The sequence below is a fragment of the Cydia fagiglandana genome, chromosome 16, assembly GCF_963556715.1.
Source record: "Cydia fagiglandana chromosome 16, ilCydFagi1.1, whole genome shotgun sequence".
Taxonomy (NCBI): domain Eukaryota; kingdom Metazoa; phylum Arthropoda; class Insecta; order Lepidoptera; family Tortricidae; genus Cydia; species Cydia fagiglandana.
In genome coordinates this window covers 7,744,575-7,769,205 of record NC_085947.1, presented here as the reverse complement: position 1 = coordinate 7,769,205, position 24,631 = coordinate 7,744,575, and the positions used below count along the sequence as shown (strand labels likewise).

Below are 24,631 nucleotides of genomic sequence, written 5' to 3'. Positions count from 1 at the left end.
CTATCAATATTGCAAATTGCCATATTAATTATATTTAGATTATAGATTTAGATTTAATTTATGAGAACATTTTCATGAGTTGGTAAGAGTAATGGTGTGGTAAATTAACCGTTGTCTACGAAGTCAGGTAAATGCGTAATTTTACCTGACTTCGGATTCAGGAATCGATGCTACATGAGTACCTATTAATTACATCATTACTCCCGCACAAATCAGGAAAAATACTGCGTACTGTATTGATTCCCGACAAGCCAGGAAATGCCGTATAAGTACTTGACGGCAAATGTGAGAGACGCAAATTGGAAACGCAACCATACGGCTTTGTGCGTATCAAACAGCGCCAGTACGTGACCTGCATACCGCAGTGTGTCCTAATTAGGGTTTGTTTCGGGACTTTTGCGTTACTTTCTTTGCAACTGTATGAAAACCAGTAATTATTCGACTGTGTTTTAATTCTTGAGCATAATGGGTAGTATTAATTAAGCCTTATAGACAGTAATTTATGGTAATAGACACGTTATTAGGACTTACTGAGTAATTTATTTAAATTTAAAGCTTTGTCTTGCTGGATGTGAGTTTAATTTAAGATTAATATGATGAAGTAAGTTATGACTAAAACCTAAAGGATCTCTATGCGGGTCACGTTTCGTTTAAAAAATTTGTTAATTTTCAATTTCTTTGGATTCAGAAGATTACGTACCGTTTCACTTAACTCCTTTTCAAATGTACACATTACATTACACTTCTTTCAGACTTTGATCTAATCTAGATAATTGTATTACCTACCTAAGTTAAAAAGAAAATAATCTCTGACAGTTTTTTGCATACAAATTATTTAATTTGAAATCGAATCTCTTACGTATAGGTTTTAAAACGCAAACAAGCAAAAAGCTTTTATAATAGCGCATCTTTATTGTATATATCACAGATTATTGTTGTTAGGGTGACATTAACTCTATAAGATAAAATAATAGTGTTACACTTCACTAAGGCTGACACACGTTAGACCAGCCGGCGTATTATGGATGGCTTTATCCATCTTTATCCACGTGATAAAATAACTGTCAATTTTTAACACCGTGGGATAGAAAGTGACGGACACCGTTTTATCTCGCTGTCACGTAGACAAGAACGACCATCATATCCGTACAGCAAGCCTATTATGGATCGCTTTATCCACATTTATCCACGTGATAAAACAACTGTCACTTTTTAACTCTGCGGGATAGAAAGAGACGGACACCGTTTTATCACGCTGTCACGTAGACAAATACGACCATCATATCCGTACTGGCCGTGTCTGAGCCGGAGCTTACGGCGCATCGTTTTCTAAGGAAGTCATCACGTGATCACCTGTCATATCGTAGAAAACTAAGCCCCTGAAGCTCCGGCCCGGAAACGGCCCGGTCTAACGTGAGTTATCCCTTAAGCAATTAAACCGTTAACCCAGTGTCAAATTGTACCTACTGGTAACCACGGTAACTCCAGGTTTAACCGGTTAACGCCGGAATAGTGCAAGTGGCGGATAGAGCTTTAAAGTAATAAACTCTTAACTAACACTACACTTACTATTTAAAGCAAACGCAGCAGTAACTTTACGTATTTTCCAAGTAACTAGTAATAGTTTTCAGAACTAGAACGCAAGTAAACAACTGGGCGAATAGACATTTATATCGAACCGTTCATCTAAAAGTTACTATCGCAATGCATTTGTTTGAAGTTTACTACGTGCTTAGTTAGATTCTTGTAGGTCTTAGCAAACTTGGTTATGTATTGATTACAAACCTGAACTATACAACTAGGTACCCTTTTTAGACTATTGCCCTATATGTTACCTTATATTTCAGATTGTTTATGTGTAGGTAGGTACCTAACAAAATATACAGGTTCAATAGAGTCACCTAACACAAAGCATTAATAACATAGACATAATCATGAATCGTGAAAGAGGACTTTTTTACCACATCTTTGTACTACTCAAAATTTGTCACGTGACCTCTACACTTATAAAGATACCTCAAGCCAAATGTAACTTAAATAAAAGCCCGATTGATTGACTGAGAAAGGTTCAGCGGCACCTCCCACGCCACGCAACTGTTTTGAAACTTCTCAAAAGTTTATTGTAATATTCCAACTATTCCAAGGCTTGCTTTTAAATTTTTAGTTTGTTAAGCCAAATCCCGGACTTTCAGCATTATAAAAGAAAAACAAAGAAGCAGGGTGCAAAAGCGAGGCTTTGGTAGAGTGTTCCAGGTTCAGTTTTAGTATTGACAAACACGACAGACAGACAGACACGACAAACAAATAAGCGCCACTTGCACCATCCCACTAACTCGGGGTTAACCCGTTAAACCGTTAAGTCAGTGTCAAATTGTACTGTAGATTTAACCGATTAACCCCGGGTTAGTGAATGGCCCTAAGATAAGCAGAGGCTAAACCGATTTAACTAGTCAGGGAAAGCCTGCGTTCTTTGTTTAGCGCGTGACGCAGTGCGGCGTCTCGAAAGCACCCCGGCACGCGCCGCTACACCCACACGTACTATCCGAGCCTGGCCGTTCATTGCCTTTGGCGGGAGGGCGACTCCAGTCATATACTCTGTTTTTAAATATAAGTAAACAAAATCTGAAAATAAAATAGGTTCAAATCAGGTCGTTCAGTGACTGGTCCAGGCGGTTTTGTATTTGGTCGGTTGACCAATAAATGTTATAACTACCCGAAAATTTACATATTGTTTGTATATTTTTACTTAAATACCTAAAGATACAGACTATAGGATACACTTACGTTACTTGGCCTCGAGAAATAAACATTTTTTTTTTTACACAGGTCGCTTAATTTTGTAGACTCATCAGTGATTTGAAAGTGATGAGAATGCCACTTTGTACTTCATAATAAGTAACTAGCATAAAATATCCAATATCCCACAAGCACAGTTGTTACAGATCTTGACGTCAGACTTATACTGGTATCGAAGTAAACGATTGTTTGCATTCGCGATAGGAATGGTGAGTTTAACAAACATCTGTACATACCTACCTAAATCATCACATTTTGCCATGACGATGAGCTTGTTACGTTAGACAATGACGGTTTATCAGGTTAAACCCAATTTAGGTAAAACGAGACCCTGCTTTAGATTACCTGTCATATGTCATATGTGTGTCAATTAACACATATAAAAGGTAATCTAAAGCCAATCTAATACCAATCCACTGACATTATCAACATGTCGACTTAGGTAATGCTAAATAAAGATAAAACTAAATCACGATATTGTTACTAAACAAAAATCCGACATTTTACGTTAAATATTAAAAGCCGTGACCTACATTCCAACATGTAAGCACAATGCACATACTTAAATATTTTCTAATAAACTTTCTGTAAGGTTGTTTGCAATAGTTCCGAAAATAGGACGACCAATAAAGGTAGGCACATGAATACTATTTAGGAGTACCTAATAAAATAAGTACATATAAAATGCATCGCAGAGTTTTCATGGTAAAAACGACAGAACTATTGCTAAAAAGTATCAGGAACTCTAGAACTATGGTGCATGCTAATAGAACTCCAATAAAAACGTGATCTGCTAGACTTTGATATGCCAACTTCACAGACATATATAAACGATACTACAAGGATACCTACATAGTAAATTGACTAGTAGGTACTTAAGGTTATGGGGTCAGAACATTATCTACCTACTTACGTCTGTCTCAGTACCTCAGTACTCTGTACCTGTTATAAATGTTATGAAAATAAACTCAAATAGGTATAGGTACTATTTTTTAAGTTACAAATATAACGATTTCGGTTATTCCAGTTTTCCCCTGCAGATTTCCTCTTTTCTAGAAAAATATCAGCTTGTCACTTCGTTTATCTTTTGACTACTCATGCACTATTAAACAAAATGTATGTACTACCTAAAATCGTGCAAAACAAATATAACTAAGCTTCTTTTCAATTGTTCCAGACATTCTGCGTGGTCTCAAAGCGTTTCCGCAAGAACTACATCCACCGCTTCACCGCCACGCGCTCGCTGTTCTGGTGGTCCCCGTGGTCACCGCTGCGGCGGGCGTGCGTCTACCTCTCCACCAACCAGTACTTCGACTACATCGTCATGGCCACCATTCTGCTCAACTGTGTCTTCCTAGCCATGTCCGAGACTATCGAAGAGGCTGAGTAAGTGAACTGTTTACTGTTACATTTTCTACATCCACCGCTTTATCGCCACGCGCCCGCTATTCTGGTGGTCCCCGTGGTCACCGCTGCGGCGGGCGTGCGTCTACCTCTCCACCAACCAGTACTTCGACTACATCGTCATGGCCACCATCCTGCTCAACTGTGTCTTCCTAGCCATGTCCGAGACTATCGAAGAGGCTGAGTAAGTGAACTGTTTATGTGTGTGTCTCTTTTCGACACCCCCTTTTGGGAGGGTGTGAGGGGCCTCTTCCGCTTTCCAGCTGCGAAGGCTGTGTCGGGTCGCACCCCACCTTGTGAAGTGGTCGATCACCGTCATTTTGTGTCTGGTGTAGGCCAGCTTTCTCGCTACCAGCCGTTATCCAACCCCCCCTAGTCTGGTGATATCATTTGAGCGGGGTCAGGTTTCGGGGCCGCAGAGAAGGCGACCGGCAGCTTAGGCTGGCGTGGGCCTCGTGCCTATGTAAGCGTCGTAATGAACTATTTACGATGGTTTTATACCCGTTATATACCCGTTAATCCGTTATGCATCCCTCTGTTTTGGTGGTAAAACCCTTGGACACCGTTGCTCCGCTGCCTACGTCCGAGACTATCGAACTATCAACTTAAGAAGGTTCGCTATACACGCTTCGTCATATTCGCCGCATAATTAATAATATATATATTTACAGATATCGCAAAATTACGCACACTAACCAACAAATAACTCGCGAAATAACATGCATTTAAATAGGTTATTTAGGGCCACCCCACATCTAGCGTCCTTCGAGCGTCGGCGTCTGGTCAGCGCCACTCAGCGCTATTGGAAAATGACGTCGCTGCGCAGTTGCGTCGACGTTGCGTCGAGCGCGGCCATAGAATTGTAGACGCCGACGCTCGAAAGACGCCAGATGTGGGAGGGGGCTTAATGACTAAACTATAGTAATTATAATATTGGGATTTCAGGTCAATCTCTTATTTCAGGACCAGACCTAAACACAATATCATTGTCTGAACTAAAAACAAACAGTATTATTAACGCTCCTTCATTCCCACACGTTTATAACATAAAACAAAATTTTCTTATCGTCACGCATAGCGTTGATTCTGCGGGGCTTGGCACGTTTTCTTTAGGGCGCGAGAAACAAATCTTAATTACATCTCGACAAATTAGTCTAAATATTATATTTATGAAAGAGCTCCGTAATTTGCGAGTTAGAAATTTCAACGTATTTGTTTAAATTAGAGGCTTTCATTTTAAGAGCGCGAAAGCCTGTGGAATCTTTCTCTTAATGTTTGCTATCGAAATATTTGTCAGAGTTTGGCTGTTTTATACTTCGACGTGTTGCTCGAGCGCAAGCCGGAGTTGCTCGAAGATTTTATACTTATAAATATTTTCACGTTTTTATTAAGTAAATATCTAATTTCAAAAACATACTGTACGGATATTCGTATTTGTCTACGCGACAGCGTGATAAAACGGTGTTCGTCACTTTCTATCCCGCAGAGTTAAAAAGCGACAGTTATTTTTATCACGTGGAAGCTATCCCTAATACGCCTGCTGTTGTTCGGTTTGTATGTTTTTCTAAATATTGGTATAATAATATTGACAAAGAGAGTTAACAATAAAAAGAAACAGACGACCAGATAATGATCTTAAAAATACAGGAAAAAGACAACTTTACAAATCATAAAAGTTCTGGAGGTCTGAACAAAACAACTCTTAATTATAGATAATCCAATTGTAACGCAACGGCAGCACTTGACAAAGTTTCGGCCAATTAATATACGGAACGAGCGATAAACAAGATTTAACTAATTTACTGAAGACTTTGAAAATGTTTATGATACTTAGGTAAATAGGCACTTGCCAGTTTCTTCCTTTTAAGAAAAAACGAGATAGATTGCTAGGAATATACCTACGTACAATTGTGTTATTTCATGCATCTATAGTTATTTGTTTTACGAGGGGGCAAAGTTGTTCTTTAACCGCTCGTGCTAATATTGATACCCGAGCAAGCGAAAGATTCCAAAATTGAACCACGAGCGTAGCGAGTGATTCGTAAAATGGAATCTTGAGCGTTGCGAGGGTTTCAAAGCACGAGGGTTAAACAAAATTTGCCCCCGAGTGAAGCACAAAATTATTCGCCACACCAACCCGAAGCAAATATTAATACAAAATCAAACCAAATCAAATCCAAATTAATGTTATTAAATATTTATCATCCATCAAACTCATCATTTAAAAGTCAATTCTACCAGCAAACATAAGAAAACAACTCAAAATTTGCATTTGATTACTTTGCCTCACATGTGAATAAAATGCAACTTTGCTATCAGTTTTTGAAGTGCAAAGTAAACCTTTCTGAGCTGGTATGGTGAAATAGTACATTTCGATGCTAGTGCGGAAGGTATGTCATTACTTCACGAGTACCGAGATATCTTGCCACGAGCCGCAGGCGAGTGGCAAGACTCGGGACGAGTGAAGAATGACATTTCCGCACGTGTATCGAACGACGTTTTTTAATACAGTTGCGAAAAAATAAGAAAAACATTGTTAATCGTACACTAAACAAAAGTGGTAACAGTGACAGCTCGGTTAGACGTCGTCTTTAAGTATATTATATCTATGGGCGTTTGGCAGCTATTCCGTTCCATTCAGTCAACTTATTAAGAACGGAATTTTCAATATTGAATATTAAAAAATAAACGTGTTATAATGATGAAGAGGTAAGTAATTAAATATGAAATATGTAATATTTTTCGTAACATTAACGGTAGGTTTTTATGCTGATTACGACGTTTAAAGGAAACTAATATTAACACTCATCAATAAGTAGTCGTGAATTGGAACAAGAATAAATTTAAAAAAATTGGAAAAGTAAAAAGCACTAGTTCGAGATAACCAACTTTCCGCACGCTAAACAGCTACGTAAAGTAGCACTTTTTGAGCAACTGTATTAAAAAATATATTATTATATCTAATCTTAACTAGGGAATATGCGTTTCCAATTAAAACGGTTTTTTACGATAGCAGATACAGATAAGTACATTGACAGGCACCTCCGCCTGACAGTCGGCGCGATTCGGGAAATAGATTAGACATTCACTAGATAGGTAGTTCGTAGTTTCGTAACTGAGCCCGAGCTAATTCTATTGTCTATTGTTAAGTAAAACCGCTCGTGCCACGTGCCACAACCACCTGCATAAAAACCTGCGTAATTCGGTTACTGAGTGCCGGCGAGTCGAACACTACAGAACCAGTCTAAAATGTGTCATCGAGATGCGTAACAAAGGCGCGTTATCGGAGAGCGCACCTACACTGGTTTTTTGAGCGTTGGACTAGCCCTCGCTCAGGTGCCAAATAGAATGAGTATGACCCTTTTTTGCAGGTATAAGCAGCACATGCGGTTTTACTTAACAATAGACAATAGGATTAGCTCGGGCTCAGTTACGAAACTATGAACTATATGAAATACACTAGCGACCCGCCCCGGCTTCGCACGGGTTAACAAATTATACACCTAAAAACCGCATGAAAATCCGTTCAGTAGTTTTTGAGTTTATCGCTAATAAACATACAATCACACAGACAGACGCGGCGGGGGACTTTGATTTTATAAGGTGTAGTGATTAATACAATATGTTTAAAAAAATTGAATAGTATTTTTATGATTAAAATAATGAAATATCAAAACGTCCATTTGATTATGAGAGTGAGCCGAGCTGATGGATGGATGATATACGGCTCGATTCGGAAAATAAATTAGATTTCTACTAGACTTCAACAAGTTCTTCTTCTCTGTCGTATCGCTCTTGACAGAGCGGTCGTGGTCACGTTGAGGCGTCCACATCGGTAGTAGAGGCGGACACAGCTCTTCGCACGATCTCCCGCCATCTCTCCCTGTTGGCAGACTGTCTGGCACAGTCAGATACGCGGTTTCCCACTGCGGATTTTATTTGGTCAGTCCAGCGCATAGGTGATCTGCCGCGCGATCTGGTTCCCTCCACTCTTCCTTGTACGACCAGTCGCTCTATGGAGTCGTTATCTCGCCTAGAGACAACAACAAGTTACGATATGGATAATTTAAAGATATTTGGCAGGCAGATACATATGTCAAATTTGACGTTTCCGCGATTCTGGAGGTCCTCTTGAACGATTTCAAGTTATGACTTAGATATCCAAGTCACATCTAGTCGATATCATGTAGATCTAGTTGATCTCTAAATCGTCTCTAGATCTTGTGATTATCTCGAAATCCGAATAGGCCTGATAGGGTTTATATTCTCTCCTGTTTAAATAATTACGTGATATATTTCCTACTGTACAGGAAACTTAAAAGAGTTTGACAAATAGTAAATTTGGTTAAATTGCTCGTAAGGTGACGACAAGGTTGGTTCATAAAAGGTGCAAATTGCACATGCGTTATTTTACAATGTCTTTGTTTCTGGACCAAAACCTTGACTAAATTATTTATTTTTTCTCGTGTAAATATGTGCTAAGTAAAACTATCCAAGGCGACACGACGCGTTATGGTAACATTCCATTTCTAACCGCAGCTGCTACCGGTACTGAACGCGTCGCTGTCATTGTCAATTTCTATAGTAAAACTATAGCTCAATAGTGGGACCGGATTTTTGCACTATAAGTTTTGATAATTCTAAAGTTGAAAAAGTGATACTTATCTGATATGGGACATATTTTTAAGCATATTTGCAATATATGATGAAAAGTTAGAACGAGCGTTAGATATAAATTAGGTATTTATATATTTTTAGTAATGATTTTTTAATATTGAATTAAAGTGCAATGTTTAAGTTCCATTGTTTATAATATGTATGACGCTTTATAATGTAAAATTATTAGAAATTTTTTTAACGTGCTTCTTTGTCAAACTACAAATTAGCTTATTATTTTGTTGATATTGAATTAAAGTTTAATAAATCCACAACAACATATCTCATTTTTTAAGTTAATAGGCACGCTAAAAAGCTAGAAGAATAAGATATATGCTCTAGAATTAATATGCGTTTTTTGTCCTATAAGATCCAATATTGAATTAGAGTCTGTAAAAATAAGTCTATTACTATAAAATAATATACGCAGCCATATTATGGAAAGTAAGAAATTTCTGCGTGTAGCTTGCATTGTAATAGTAAAATCTAGTTAAAAAGGCGCGAAATTCATACATACGTCGCGCTGGTTCGTCAGTCGCCGGCGCGGCGCTCGAGAGCCTATCATAGCCTACCTATACTTCGCCCCTCGCCCCACCTCCCGCTCAGTAACACTGTCTGTCTTTTCTTATCATTCATTTGTTTGTTTACCGTGCACATATATAAATTAGATGCGGACATTACGTGAAATTAAAATATCTTATTACGTAAAAATACCTACAGCTGGTCAATCAGATCTTGGCAGTAGAAAGAGGCGGCAAATTTGAAAAATGTAGGCGCGAAGGGATATCGTCCCATAGAAAATTTGTGTTTCGCGCCTTTTTTTTGTGACAAGATTTGCTTGACCAGCTATATTTCATTATCTTGACTAATATTGTAATAAAAATATACAAAATATTCACAACTATTTTTTACTATACATAGTTTGTCAAAGGAATGTCTCATTTCAAACATAGACAGAGAGAATCATCATACTATCTTTGACTTACACTAGTACTAGCACCCAAAAGAAAAGGATGAATATAGTTTTTTTGTTTTTATTTACTGACAAATGGTTTGACCAACTATACCTATTTCTGGTTCCTATTGTCATGTCCTGTCCTATTCAAGGTCAATATCATAATATGTATATTATAAACCAGCTGCTCAATATTACACGGTATACATCCTGAATATACAATAAGGTAAGTGAGGCCACTTACCTTATTGTATATTCCGTGTGGGCCGTATATGCCTATATAGATAGAGCCCACCTTAAATTAAAATGGTTTTTTTTGGTCTTTTGTCAAATTAAAATGGTTTTTTGTCAAAGGAATGTCTCATTTCAAACATAGACAGAGAGAATCATCATACTATCTTTGACTTACACTAGTACTAGCACCCAAAAGAAAAGGATGAATATAGTTTTTTTGTTTTTATTTACTGACAAATGGTTTGACCAACTATACCTATTTCTGGTTCCTATTGTCATGTCCTGTCCTATTCAAGGTCAATATCATAATATGTATATTATAAACCAACTGCTCAATATTACACGGTATACATCCTGAATATACAATAAGGTAAGTGAGGCCACTTACCTTATTGTATATTCCGTGTGGGCCGTATATGCCTATATAGATAGAGCCCACCTTAAATTAAAATGGTTTTTTTTAATAAACAGGATATGAAGTATGAAAAACTCACTCAAATAGGTTTCTCATTTATTTAAGTTTCTTCATTATACCAAAATAGTTATAAAAATATTACGATACTCTTGGAAAATATACCTTAAAAGTCCTATTATGGGCCTTATTGAACACTAGCAGTGTATTACTTAATCCCGCAAAAAATAATCATTTCGACAGTAGGTAATAACAGATTTTATTGTTTTTAACTTAAGAGTTATACATATACAAATAACAATATTTGATACTTCATAACAGGAGGATTTATTTATAATAAGTGAAAATAATTATTTTGGGCCTTAATAACTAAAGATATAAAAATTGTCTAGTTTACGCGAAAATAGTAGGTAACTAAACATAAATCTTTATTACTTACAGTAGTATCATCTTTTAACATCTGGGGGCACGGCAGACGAGCAAAGCATAAGGGCACTATCTACCTTTTCTCGAAGCGCTTCGTCGTGTTTTGGAACCCTCATAACTTGGGGTTGGATTATACCAGATAAACAAAGTTCTCGGACTTATTAAGCATATCAATTGCATAGCTCTTATACTTTAGATTTTATTCATATCTAAAAACTTCGATTTCGTCACTGACTCACTCACTTGATGATCATCAATACCGGGTACTTCCTGAAGTCCTCTAAGAAGCTGAAATTTGGTATGTAAGATAGTTTTAGTACACAAACAACAAATAAATTCAAAAACTTGAAATTAATTTTTTATACCTAAGGGGATGAACAGGGGGTTTAATTTTGTATGGGGAATCAATAATCGCTGAACCGATTTAGTTGAAATTTGGTATGTAGATAGGTATTGTTATGGGGAAGGATATAGAATAGATTTCAACCTCAAAGTTTACCCTTACGGGGTGAAGGCAGATTTCAACCCCAAAGTTTACCCTTATGGGGTGAAGGGTTTATATAGGGAATCAGTAAGAAGTACATTGTGTAACAGATGCCCCCAGATACTTATTTCAGGATTTTTAATAGTAAATCACCCCCAACCCTTTAAATTAGGGCATGGAAGATTGTCATAAGCATCTTACAAAAAGAAGTGAAATCCCACTAAAAACATTTTGATGTAAAATGTTGCCCAAACGAAACCACTGTCAAAAAGTTATCAGATCTCTTGCCAAGCTTCTAACTCTACAAGCCCTCTAACTTTACTAGCTCTACACCAAAAGTATGTGGCTTGGTCGTTTCGTTTCTACAAGAACTATTGTAAGTATAATACAAAAACCGCCCAAATGCGAGTCGGACTCGCGTTCCAAGGGTTCCGTACATTACACAATTTTAACAATATATTTTTTTTTTAGAGAAAAGTGAGTAAAATGTCTTTAAAAAACCCGTAGGGATCGGAAAACTACAGTACCGGTCAAAAGTTTAAGTTCACTCTGCGAAATAAGGTTATCATATTTAATTATGTTCAAATATAGAATATGTTTTGAATTTCAAACGTTTAATTGTTTCCACGACTACCAAATAACAATAAAAATACCTCTTGGAGGAATCGTTTTATGTTATTCGGAAAATTTGATCCATTTAATATTTTTGTTCCGTATTTCCTATGAGATTTCGTGAAGTTAGAAATCATTTAAAATGGGTCGCAAAGCCGATTTTAGTGTCGAAACTCGTGCTGTTATTGTAACTCTGTCAAATGAGGGCTACACGACGCGGAAAATCGCTGAAAAAATGAAGGTTTCTCAAACCGCTGTCGTGAGTACTTTGAAACGAAAACGAAAAACCGGTCTTAATTGCAGTCGATCTCGATCAGGTAGGCCAAAAATCACGTCTAAAAGCGAAGACCAATTTATTTGCGTGCAGAGCAAACGCCAACGTACTCTAACTGCTCCAGAAATTTGCGAAGAACTCAACGCCACCCGAGAACAGCGAGTATCGGTTTCGACAGTGCAACGGCGTCTGCGAAACTATGGTCTAAAAGGTCGTATTGCTGCCAAAAAACCCTTGTTACGTAGTCAGAATAAAGTTAAGAGGTTGAAATGGGCCCAGAAACACAAAAACTGGACGTCTGAACAGTGGTCTAAAGTTTTATTTTCTGACGAATCGAAGTTTGAAATTTTTGGAGGGAGACGTCGTCAATATGTTCGACGACAAGTAGGCGAACGAATGATAAAGCAATGCGTGATGCCAACAGTGAAGCACGGTGGAGGATCAGTTATGGTCTGGGGATGCTTTGCGGGTGATAAAGTTGGTGATCTCGTGAGAGTCAATGGCATAATGGATAAGGAAATGTATCATAACATTTTGCAACGTCACGCTTTTCCATCTGGAAAACGGATTGTAGGCAGAGGTTTTGTTTTCCAACAAGACAACGATCCCAAGCATACGTCGAAGTTGTGCAAAAACTACATTTCATCCAAAGAGAACCAAAAAGAATTAAAATATATGGATTGGCCTCCTCAATCGCCCGACCTCAATCCGATTGAGTTGTTATGGGATGAATTGGACAGGAGTGTGAGAAAAATGCGGCCAACTAATAAAGAACAGCTTTGGGAATACCTATACATTTGTTGGAATAAAATTTCGACATCAACACTGCAAAAACTAATTACGCGAATGCCGAAAGTGTGTATGGCAGCATTGAAAGCAAAAGGCGGATATTTTGAAGAGTCTAAAGTTGGCAAAAACTGATCTTTTTTATTTAATTGTGGTTTTAAATTAGAGAATTACCTTTAATTTATTATGTAACAAAAGATTATTAAATACTTTTATTAGTACATTGTGTTATAGCTTCATTTAACCGAATTTACAGAGTGAACTTAAACTTTTGACCGGTACTGTAGGTACTTAAGTCCGACTCACGCTTGACTGCACATTTCTAATAGGTTTTTCTGGCATCTATAGGAAAAGAGCTAATATGTGTATTTTTTTCATAATTTTAGACCCAGTAGTTTCGGAGATAAGGGGGGGAATGGTCATTTTTTGCGTATTTTCTTAAATAACTTCTAAACTATTTATTTTAAAATTATTAAAAAAAATATCTGAGGTTCTCACAATGAGCCCCTTAATTTGATATATAACAAGATATAGTGTTTTTTTCTTCTATTTATCATTCATCTCAAAAGTGACCCCTTTATTTGAATTTCTATTATTTACTTTACATGTATGTTCTTGGGTTATAGACTTACATGTGTATACCAAATTTCAACTTATTGGTGCAGTAGTTACGGAGCAAATAGGCTGTGACAGACGGACAGCCAGACACACGAGTGATCCTATAAGGGTTCAGTATTTTTCCTTTTGAGGTACGGAACCCTAAAAATAATGAATTTAATAAATTTTTCACCTTATGGCCATGTGGCGGTAGCGAAACAGCCAAGCCACATATTTTGACTAAGGTGTAGAGTTAGTGAAGTTAGGGCTTGTAGAGTTTGAAGCTTGGCTCGACAAGAGATCTGACAACTTTTTGACAGTGCGAGTCTTATGGTTTCGTCTTAGCAACAATTTACATGAAAATGTGTTTGGTGGGATAATTTTTTACAGTATAAATATTTATTCGTATCAAATAAGTATTATCTTTTAACATAATTTCGACAGAACATCTGGTGCTACATTACGACACCGGTGCTATAATAAGCACATTAAAACACTCCCTTTGGCCGTGTGTTAAAATTTGTCACTCGTTGCAAAATATCTATTTTTCGCACTTCTATCGTAAATACCTACCTATGTATTAACAAAAAAAGTCACTTGTAAATAGTTACTGCCTTTAAAAAGTATAAGTGCCTCAATGTTATTAGACTTTTTGATTCTATAAACGTCTTTAGGTCAATAAAGCAAGTGATAAATTATTAGAGTTAGACCAAGAAAAGTCTGCAGCAATTTTGACAGCCCACGCAGTGCAAGTGTTATTTATAAGTCATAATTTTATAGAAGTTTCTTCAAATCGACCTTATTAATAAGAGATTAAAAATATTCAAAATTATCTTAAAATATTTTAATCTTATATTTCATCTCATACTTACGTTCAATAAGGCCCGGGACTGGACCTTTTTACCTGCACTGACAGTGGGCCTTCTTAGCAACAAGCACAAATTCAGAATAATTGGGAATAATAGGGAGCAACTGTTATTTTTGAATGCTGGGCCTTGTTACCCGCCGGGCCTCATATGCCTGCACTTCACCTACCTTATTTGTTTTACAAGGGGAAAAGTTGTTGATTAACCGCTCGTGCTAATATTGATACCCAAACAAGCGAAACATTTTTTTTTATTAAATAGAAGGCAAACGAGCAGACGGATCACCTGGTGGTTAGCGATTACCGCCGCCCATGGACACCCGCAACACCAGAAGGGTTGCAAGCGCGTTGCCAACGCGCGTTTAAGATGGGGGTCTTTTAAGGTTTGAAGGTCGTATCGGACAGTTCATTCCACAGTTTGGCTGTGCGAGGCAGGAAGTACATTCACAAATTCAAACATTCTAAAATTGAAGCACGAGCGTAGCGAGTGGTTCGTAAAATTGAACCTTGAGCGTAGTGAAGGTTTCGAGGGACGAAGGTTAAATAAAATTTTCATCACATCAGCTCGTAAAGGCCCTCTTGATTGTTCCAAACGGATAAGAAAAGTGGCATTTAATTTGATGCAAATTTTGAGTTGTTTCCGTAGGTAAATTGGATCAGTTGGTTGGTAATATTGACTTTAAAATGATAAATATCGTTAGTTTGAAATTGATTTTATGATAAAGTAAATATTATCGGAGATGATCGCTCTTAAAAAATATATGGCGCTAGTCATTTATAATCTAAAAGCGCCAAATTACGCAAAATTGTATTGAAATGACACCTGTGTATTGAATTTGAAGAATACTTTAACAAGGGTAGTTATCTGTATGACAATGCACCTAAATTAATTTTCAAATGTATCTATTATTTCTATACTTGACACGATAACGAATTCTACGTAAACGAAACCGCGGGCAATCCCTAGTACATATAGAAATAAATAAGGAAAGGTAAGTTTCCATTAGTGTACTGTGTAAAATAACTGTTTACCATTGATAATAATTTTATAAACGCTTTGCGTATTTTTAAGGTCACCGCGCTAACCGCTAGCCCGCGACCGTCGATCGCTGCCTCCTGCCCCGGCGCACAGCGCGGCGCGCGAAAACGCCGCGCGTTTGAAATGTAACTTAATATAAGCTCGGAATGCATACTTACGTGTCAGTATTTAGTGTCGCCGTGATTTTATATTTCTAATCTTTTGTGTGAGAAGTAAGATCTTTATTATGACCGTGTAGTATTAACTCTACAAACTTTAATTCAATATTGGCTATACTGCTTAACCAGAAATCAATATCTAGACAAGCACATTGTCTACATTTCTAACTTTTTACATGTATACTAAGTTGATAGGTAATATCGTAATTTTGCAATATCAGCTACTCTAATTCTGTATTTACATAATAATTCGTGTTTTTACGTTCACCAGAAAGCAGCTGTTCCAGATTTCTAAAAACCGAATATTGTGAATAAATTAAAGTGTTATTGAATATGTTAAAGTTTTTTGTAACTTTAATTTTATATTTACATAGTTATTTAGCAAAAATTGAAATATTTAAATATGGCCGAACGCTCCACCTAGAATTTTCTAACTTTTTACATGAATGTTATTTAACATGCTTACAATAACATATCAAAAAAGAAAAAACTTTAATGTTATCAAAACCCATTTTTGTTCCACCGCTGGTCTATAGACGGGCCCGCAGCTTCGCTCGCGTAAATGAAATAAAGAGTTTGTTTTATGTACATTGAAATACCGACATTATTATGTATTTAATCCTGCCAGGGTTTATAACTGTGATATCCATTTCTTATTAAATTGTAGCCGTTATTTGGATAACTTAGTTCGCAAATTTCTCAAAAAATGATGTGATTTGATAAAAGGCAAGATTGTATTTTTTCATCTACGTAGGTATTTATTTAAAACTTGTTTCAACATAAAATTATTATTTATTGTATATTGTGTTAAAGCCTAGTTGCAAGCCTAGTTGTGTTGTGTTAAAGCCTAGTTGCAAAAAAGATCATTAGATTTATTACCGCCTTAAGAATAATATGGACGACCACCGATACAATTAGTCTATAGCCCCCTCCAGACTATGCGCGTGAATCGCGGGCGAAGCCGCGAATGCGAGTGTGGAGTCGATTTCGCTGTCTGCGAAAATCGACTCCACACTCGCGTTCGCGGCTTCGCGCCGTGTGGAGGAGGCTTAATAAAACATGGTCTTTTCTTCCCAGACAGAGTGACACAAGCCTACGTCACAATAACATTGCCACTTTATATATACAGGGTGTAATTTATGTAGCGTAAATCACAAGTCATTAAACATTTTTTGTGATTTATGCTACTTTGAAAAGTAATTTAGTTCACTTTACATTTTAAATATCTTATAAAGCTGTTTTGATATCATAATATCCTTTAAAAGTACAAAAAATATCACGAAAAAAAATTAAAACATTAAGAAAAAAATTGTCTGATTTCAACGAGAGTAGGAGCATTCAATTGCTAGTTGTTTATGGAGTTAGATAAACATATTTTGTATCACGTAAAAAATTACACCCTGTATAGCGCTATCGCATATTATCAATATCATATAGCGCTGTCGCATGATGACGTAGACTTGTGTCAGTCACGTGACCACGAAAAGAAGGGAAGAGAGTACCAGGCGGAGTATATTATTATACCATGATACGTACTCCCCATTTCCCTTTATGGATATTATAACATTACTTACTACGGCTATAGTTCGTTTTTTTTAGCATTAGAAAGAACTTGCAAGAAGGTAAGCGATCTTGATATGTCTTTTAATTGAAAAACGCTTTTAAAAATCAAGAATTATTACTTATGAAAGCCGAAGAATATAAATTATCGTATTAGATTCATAATTGTTACATATTTGCCGTAACTTATTTTTAAAATGTGTTGGTCAATTAAAAGACACATCAAGATTGTTTACCTAATATCTAATGCTAAAAAAAACGAAGTATAGGTACGGTGACGCAACGTTAGTCCTGGCCGACACCATATCACGCCATGTTTCTCGGTCTTGCGATAGCTCTCGCCAGTCGGCATGGCGGAGGTTGAGCAGGTCTCGAGCAACTACGTCATTTCAGCGGTACCTTAGGCGTCCGTCGATCGGCTATCTCCCATTTTGTTGTCCCAAGTACCTACGCTCTCGGTACGATCCTCTCCCATTCTCTCAGTATCCGAGCCGCTGTGGTCTCTCAATATTTCGCCACTATATCGGAACACATCCTTATTTCTATGGCAATAAAGTTATATTACGATATTTGGCTGACTGCTGACTGTACATTTGCTTATATTTTCATCTGGTCGCTCAAAAATATCTGTACATGCACTTTATCTACCTACGTTATAACTTGCTATCAAAAAACTTTGTTGTTTTAAATTTGTTTTAAAAAGAAATTTAAAACCACAAAATACAAATTATTTATAATATGACAATATTAATTTGATTGATGTCATATATGGCATAAGTCACTCGTATGGGCGTACACTAAGGTTGAGGTTGGCAGCACTTTTTATTTTACTTCGTGTAAAAAAACTCAGAAATACCTGTATACCAACATGACAAACATAATTTAGGTTACTTTAACTTACGGATTTTTTGGTCTAATCTGTAGCCCCGCCAAACGAAAGCAACCGAGAGTTGCCGAAAGATGGCCGAATAAAGTTATTTTGAAAATTTCATTTGCTTATTGTAAATTAAATACGCATCGAAAGCGATAAATTTTATGTTCTAGTTATATTCTCATATTTAGATAATAGATTGGAACAGTTTTTTCTTATCATACGTGCGTCGTATTCGAGAAACGTGTCAAAAACTTTTTTAGACATTTGTAAGGCGCCATCTCGCTTCTTCTCTCGTTTTTTATCCCGTTCTGGTTTTTCAATTTTATATATATGATAGTAACGATATGTGACGTTCCATGGCAAAAAGTAAAGTAGTAAGTAAGTAGTCTGTTTGGCCCTATGGTTGACTGGTAGAGAATGCCATTTGGCATTAAGTCCGCCATTTGTACATTTTTGTATATACTTTGTGCAATGTGCAATAAAGCTTAAATAAATAAATAAATAAAAAGTACCTTATGGCCGCAATCATATTGGAGCGGCTTTAATAATAGCGTAAGCGCCAACCGCCATAGCGTACCTTTTGTCGTGGAACGTCACATATCGTTACTATTTCATATCTAGTGAATGTGTAATTCATTTCCCGAATCGCGCCGAGTGTTAACTCTAACAGACACATCTGTACGTAGTTATGTCCATAGCTATTGTACTGTAGGTACGCACAGTTACCTAATACCTACCCTAGTAGCATTTTCGTTGGGGCCCACGGTGCCAACGGTAGGGAAAACGTTGGGATGAGGTTCGTTCCGTAGCCAACATTAATTTTGTATTGGCCCACCATCGCATTTACCAACATTCGCTGTGGCACAGATGCCCAACAATGGGCCTTTGTGTATTTTGGTACCGTTGGCTAAACAACGATAATATTCGTTGGCCCAATGACGACATATATCGCATTTACCAACATTGGCAGTGGCAGTGATGCCCAACAATGGGCCTTTGTGTATTTTGCTACCGTTCGCTAAACAACGATAACATTCGTTGGCCCAATGGTGACGAATACCGCATTTACCAACATTGGCTGTGGCACGGATGCCCAACAATGGGCCTTTGTGTATTTTGGTAACGTTGGCTAATCAACGATATCATACGATGGCCCAATGACGACAAATATTGCATTTACCAACATTGGCTGCAGCTTTGATGCCCAACAATGGGCCTTTGTGTATTTTGGTAACGTTGGCTAATCAACGATATCATCCGATGGCCCAATGATGACAAATATCGCATTTACCAACATTGGCTGTGGCACTGATGCCCAACAATGGGCCTTTGTTTATTTTGGTAACGTTGGCTAATCAATGATATCATATGATGGCCCAATAACGACAAATATGGCATTTACCAACATTGGCTGTAGCATTGAGGCCCAACAATGGGCCTTTGTGTATTTTGCTACCGTTCGCTAAACAACGATAACATTTGTTGGCCCAATGGTGACGAATACCGCATTTACCAACATTGGCTGTGGCACGGATGCCCAACAATGGGCCTTTGTGTATTTTGGTAACGTTGGCTAGTCAAAGATATCATCCGATGGCCCAATGATGACAAATATCGTATTTACCAACATTGGCTGTGGCACTGACGCCTAACAATGGGCCTTTGTGCATTTTGGTACCGGTGGCTAAACAACGATAACATTCGTTGGCCCAGTGAGCACAAATATCGCGTTTACCAACATTGGCTGTGGTACTGATGCCCAACAATACCAGTTGAGTTTGCTTGTGGCGTCACTAGATGGCGTTACTGTCTCCAAACATCGAAGTTATAGTTATTTTCTCGATTATTCCGTATATAATCATAATATTTTTTAAAAGTAACTTATAAATCTAATAGCTATAACTATAAAATTAATACATAAATTTAAAAAATTGTATTTTACCAACATTTTCTCAATTTAAATCTCAAAAAACATAAATCTCGCTTACGAAGTTTCGAAGGGCGGTTAGTATACACTCGGCGTCAAAAAAATCGCACCTCGCCAAAAATTCGTTTCAAGCAAATATAGCTCTTATCTTATGCATTGTACCCTGTCAATATTGGTATCATTTGAAAGCGCAATTAATGAACTTTAAAAAGATAAATCGTCATTGTCCGTAAAAACAACCATCGCCGAACATAGGCGTTTTGTTTAAAAAAGGGCCGAAACCCAATTTTAATCGGTCCGTTGTTGTGCAATCCGGGACGGGTATAAAATTGAGGGTAAAGGTTAGTTATGGTTTATTCGCTCTCCAGAGGTCACTGAGGTTACTAATGAACCGTTACAGCAAGAAAAAGCCATTGGACATGGATACCAGTCCAGAAGGAGCAGCTCAAGAGGTGGCACTGCTGCAAACAAGACTATGGCAGTAAGAAGTTGCTGAAAGATTTAACATAAGCGGTTTCCGAGTGCGTCGAGTCTTGCTGGGGTTCCAGGTGACTGGTGGTTACATCAGGAGGCCTGGACCTGGAAGACAACACTGCTCTTCTGCTAGAGACAATCGGTAGATTGTATCGAACTCTTTGCAGAACCGTTTCTCCGAGGCTGTTGAGCTGCAGCAGCAGCTTCAAGCAGCTCAAAAAACAGCAGCAAGCATCTCTACGATCGGAAGAAAGCCGGAAGAGAAGAGGATGTTGCCCCGTAGAGCTGCTACAGGCCCCCAATTAAAGCAATATCATCGAATAGCCAGGAGGCAATTTTGCCGAATGCACGAAGATTGGACGTTTAAACAATAGAGGAATGTCCTCTTTTCCGACGAGACGAGGGTGTGCCTTTACACCAACGACAGGTGCAGGGGAGTGTATAGGAGGCAGGGAGAGCAATTTACGCAAGCCTGCACTGAAAAAACCGTCTGCTTAGGAGACGGATCTCGCATGTTCTGGGGCGGCATTTCGATCGACGAGTAAACTGATCTCCTGTGCATTTCCCGCACTGAAGGTGGTCACAGCCAGGGATCCCTGACTGTTCGGCATTCCATAACGGTGTTCTTGGAGGAGCATGTGATCCCATATGATGGTTTTGTTGGACCCAACTTCCAGTTTATGCATGACAACGCCCGCTGTCACACTGCATTGTTTGTGTGAGACTAACTGTGAGAGGTTGGGATCACTGTAATGGAGTGTACAGCAAGGAGCCCTGACCTGAACCCAATCGAACATCACTAGGATCAGCTAAACCGGCGGGTTCGGTCGCCTGATCCTGCTCCTGCCACTCTCGACAGGCTTCAAAACGCCATTATTGAGGAGTGGAACAACTTTCCTCAAAAACGCATCGTGGCACTCATGACAGTCATGACTGATCACATGGAAGCTACTCAGAGGGCAAGAGGAGGCAGCACTAGGTTTTAAGTTTAGTTTTAAGTTAGTTTTTTCCGTATCTGTTGATTTTGTAGTGTTTTTAATCTATGCAATTTTAACCTGAATACACGTCGATTCGTTTTTCCTGAAAATTTTCTTTTTCTATGCGGTAGATCGTCCATTTTACGACATTTTCCAGTAGAGGGTTTCATAACCTTTCATATAAGGCCCCATTGTCTTATCTTGCCTTATATAATATAAGGTTTAAAACCGCTTGAAAGAAAAAAGTTAAGATGTGCGATTTTTTTGACGCTGAGTGTATATACAAATTAGAGTGTATAGTAAGTGTACTTGCTTCGGCAGTACATATACTAAAATTGGAACGATACAGAGAAGATTAACAACAACTGCTGCCTAGGGCCTTCATGTGGATACAACCAATGCCTACCGTAGTGTAATTGTAATATTTATCAGCAAAGGCCCAACGTCGTATTACACAACCACTTAACGTAGGGTAACTGTAGGACTCGTAAACAAAAGCCCATTACATAATTAGACTGTAGGCACACTATAAATTACACAACTATTTAATTACGGTAGTATTGTAAGAATAATCCTACACAAGGCCCAACGTTAAAGTTACAATGTTGGCCCTTTGTGGGACAAGCTGTGTTGGGCCTTCAACCTGGTGCACGACTACCTACCGACCTACCTGACTTGCCGTTGGGTAATTGTTGAATTTGCAAACAGAAGCACAACGAAAAAATTGCCCTTTTTTATTTTTTTGCAGTTGGCCCTACAGCAAGCCATACGGCCAAATGTAACAATTAACTAACCATCAAACAAATGTGTATAGGCCCAACCACGGCCCAACCAAAACCACCACCGTTGAATAATTGTATGATTTATTTAAATAGGCCCAACGAAAAAATTACTCTACTGGCCCTCTGTTGGGAATCTTCGGGAGGGCCTTTGTCGAGGGCCCTCCAGCAAATCGTACGGCCAAATGTAACAATTAACCAATCATCAAACAAATGTGTATAGGCCGAACCACGGCCCAACCAAAACCACCACCGTTGAATAATTGTATGATTTATTTAAATAGGCCCAACGAAATAATTACTCTTATGGCCATCTGTTGGGAATCTTCGGGAGGGCCTTTGTCGAGGGCCCTCCAGCAAATCGTACGGCCAAATATAACGGTTGCCCAACTAATACGTAAACAAAGGCCCAACAAAATCCCTACAAGAAAATGCTATTAGGGTATGGATGGCCTTAAAAGTCTATACTGTATTGATCTCTATGACAATGGCGAATACTAATTTAAAACTTCCTCAGTGTAGATCTTGTTATATAATCTTGTTATATAGTACGACGTGTGTTATCAAAATCGTTGCAGACTTATCTTGGTCTAACTCTATCATCAATCGCGGTTTATGTAATTACCTTTTCGTAAAAACGTACACGAGTTTAACTCAAGTTTCCTTAACAAGTAGCGGTAAAACTGACTTAATTGTATTACAATGTTAGGAGTCGAGTTCGTTTTATTCAGAACCAAATTTACAATTTGAACAAGATTTTCTCCAGACTATTCGTAGCGACTCGAGATTGTGTTGCAGATTAAAGTTAGCTTGTTATTTTAGATACTGTTTTCGTTAATTAAGAGACTAGTTTTAGTACAGCATTATATGGTAAGCCAGCTTTGTCAGTAAAAAAGGCGGCAAATTAGAAACGTCTAGGCGCGAAGGATCGACCTCCTGTACAAATTAGCGCTTTTCTAAATTGGTAGACCATTTATTTAAAGGGTCTCATCAGTATCACCAGAAAACATTGGTTGAAAACACGTTGAAGATTATTAGGTAGTTCATTTAAATACTTTTAGTTCATAAACATTCTGAGTAAGTATGTAAATAAGACCTACATTTTTACTTATGAAAATTAAGGGAAGAAAATATCGCCTATTCACCATCCAGTGAGAGCTACTATTGCGATTAACTACTCTCTTATTATTATTAACCAAATAAAGATGAAAATGCTGATTGAAGTATTTAATTATGCATAGTAAGTATAGTAACAAATGTTCTGAGTGCATTTCGCACGTACCAAAACACGTCGCCAAAATCTTATCAAAACAATATCAAAATCTAAACTAATTATCAAATGCACATCAAATGACAATCTACCTTGAGCTTGCCTAATATTACCATGACAATAAGATCTTCAAAATGCACTCACTTATTTGAATAGATCTTCATAAAGTCGCATTTACACTAAATTAAATTTGTTCTTCCGTACATTTCATAGGATTCGCCTCGCTATTATAAAATGTTGTAACCGACACTGCGATTTCTGGTACTTACGCCCTTTTTGCATCGGTAGGGTAATATAAGTTGGGCACTTAGTTCAAGTCACGTCGCCAAATTTCCAGCGAAGATGTGGACGGACTTACGTCCACAGGGTTGAAACTTTATTGGACGTTTGCTTTGTTATCTTAACACGTTCATAGTATCAACTATCTCAAGTTATAATTTAAATGGATATTAAATCTGCACCCTAAAATAATACAATATCATCATCGTCCTCGTGTTATCGCGGCATTTTGCCACGGCTCATGGGAGCCCGGGGTCCGCTTGGCAACTATAGTCCGTTTTTTTTAGCATTAGAAAGAACTTCGCAGAAGTTCGCTTGTGGTTCTAAATCTGGCACTTTTAGCGGTAACAATTTGAAGTAAATTATATGTATTGACCATGCTACATTAGATAATTCAATAATTATTAACAATTAATGAGTCTGATAAAAACTGCACGCTTGCTTCTGCGGAGTTCTTTCTAATGCTAAAAAAACGAACTATAATCCCGAGAATTGGCGTAGGCACTAGTTTTTACGAAAGCGACTGCCATCTGACCTTCCAACCAAGAGGGTAAACTAGGCCTTATCGGGATTAGTCCGGTTTCCTCACGATGTTTTCCTTCACTGAAAAGCGAATGGTAAATATCAAATGATATTTCGTTCATAACCAGAGATCGGCGGGGGTGAGCTATTTGCCTTATAAATAGTTATAATATGACGTTAGACATGTCAAATTATAAGGTAAATAAGTCACCCCCGTCGATCTCTATTCATTTGTTCCGAAAAACTCATTGGTATGAATGAGCCCGGGTTT

At 37.7% G+C, this 24,631-nt stretch overlaps 2 protein-coding genes across 7 annotated transcripts in view; both read left to right on the top strand.

The window, feature by feature from the left end:
- LOC134671846 (sodium channel protein 60E-like) overlaps positions 1 to 4,193 on the top strand; it is an 80,199-nt gene extending 76,006 nt beyond the window's left edge. Inside the window, exon 3 of the mRNA XM_063529699.1 lies at positions 3,974 to 4,193. Within this exon, the coding sequence (XP_063385769.1) occupies positions 3,974 to 4,186 (213 nt within the window). The 3' untranslated portion in view covers positions 4,187 to 4,193. The remainder of the gene's footprint in view (positions 1 to 3,973) is intronic.
- A 23-nt stretch (positions 4,194 to 4,216) lies between these two features.
- Positions 4,217 to 24,631, top strand: part of LOC134671827 (sodium channel protein 60E-like) — a 110,303-nt gene continuing 89,888 nt past the window's right edge. For all 6 annotated transcript variants that reach the window (XM_063529661.1, XM_063529660.1, XM_063529663.1 and 3 more), the window contains exon 1: positions 4,217 to 4,384. In XM_063529661.1, coding sequence (XP_063385731.1) covers positions 4,323 to 4,384 — 62 coding nt within the window. In that variant the 5' untranslated portion in view covers positions 4,217 to 4,322. The remainder of the gene's footprint in view (positions 4,385 to 24,631) is intronic.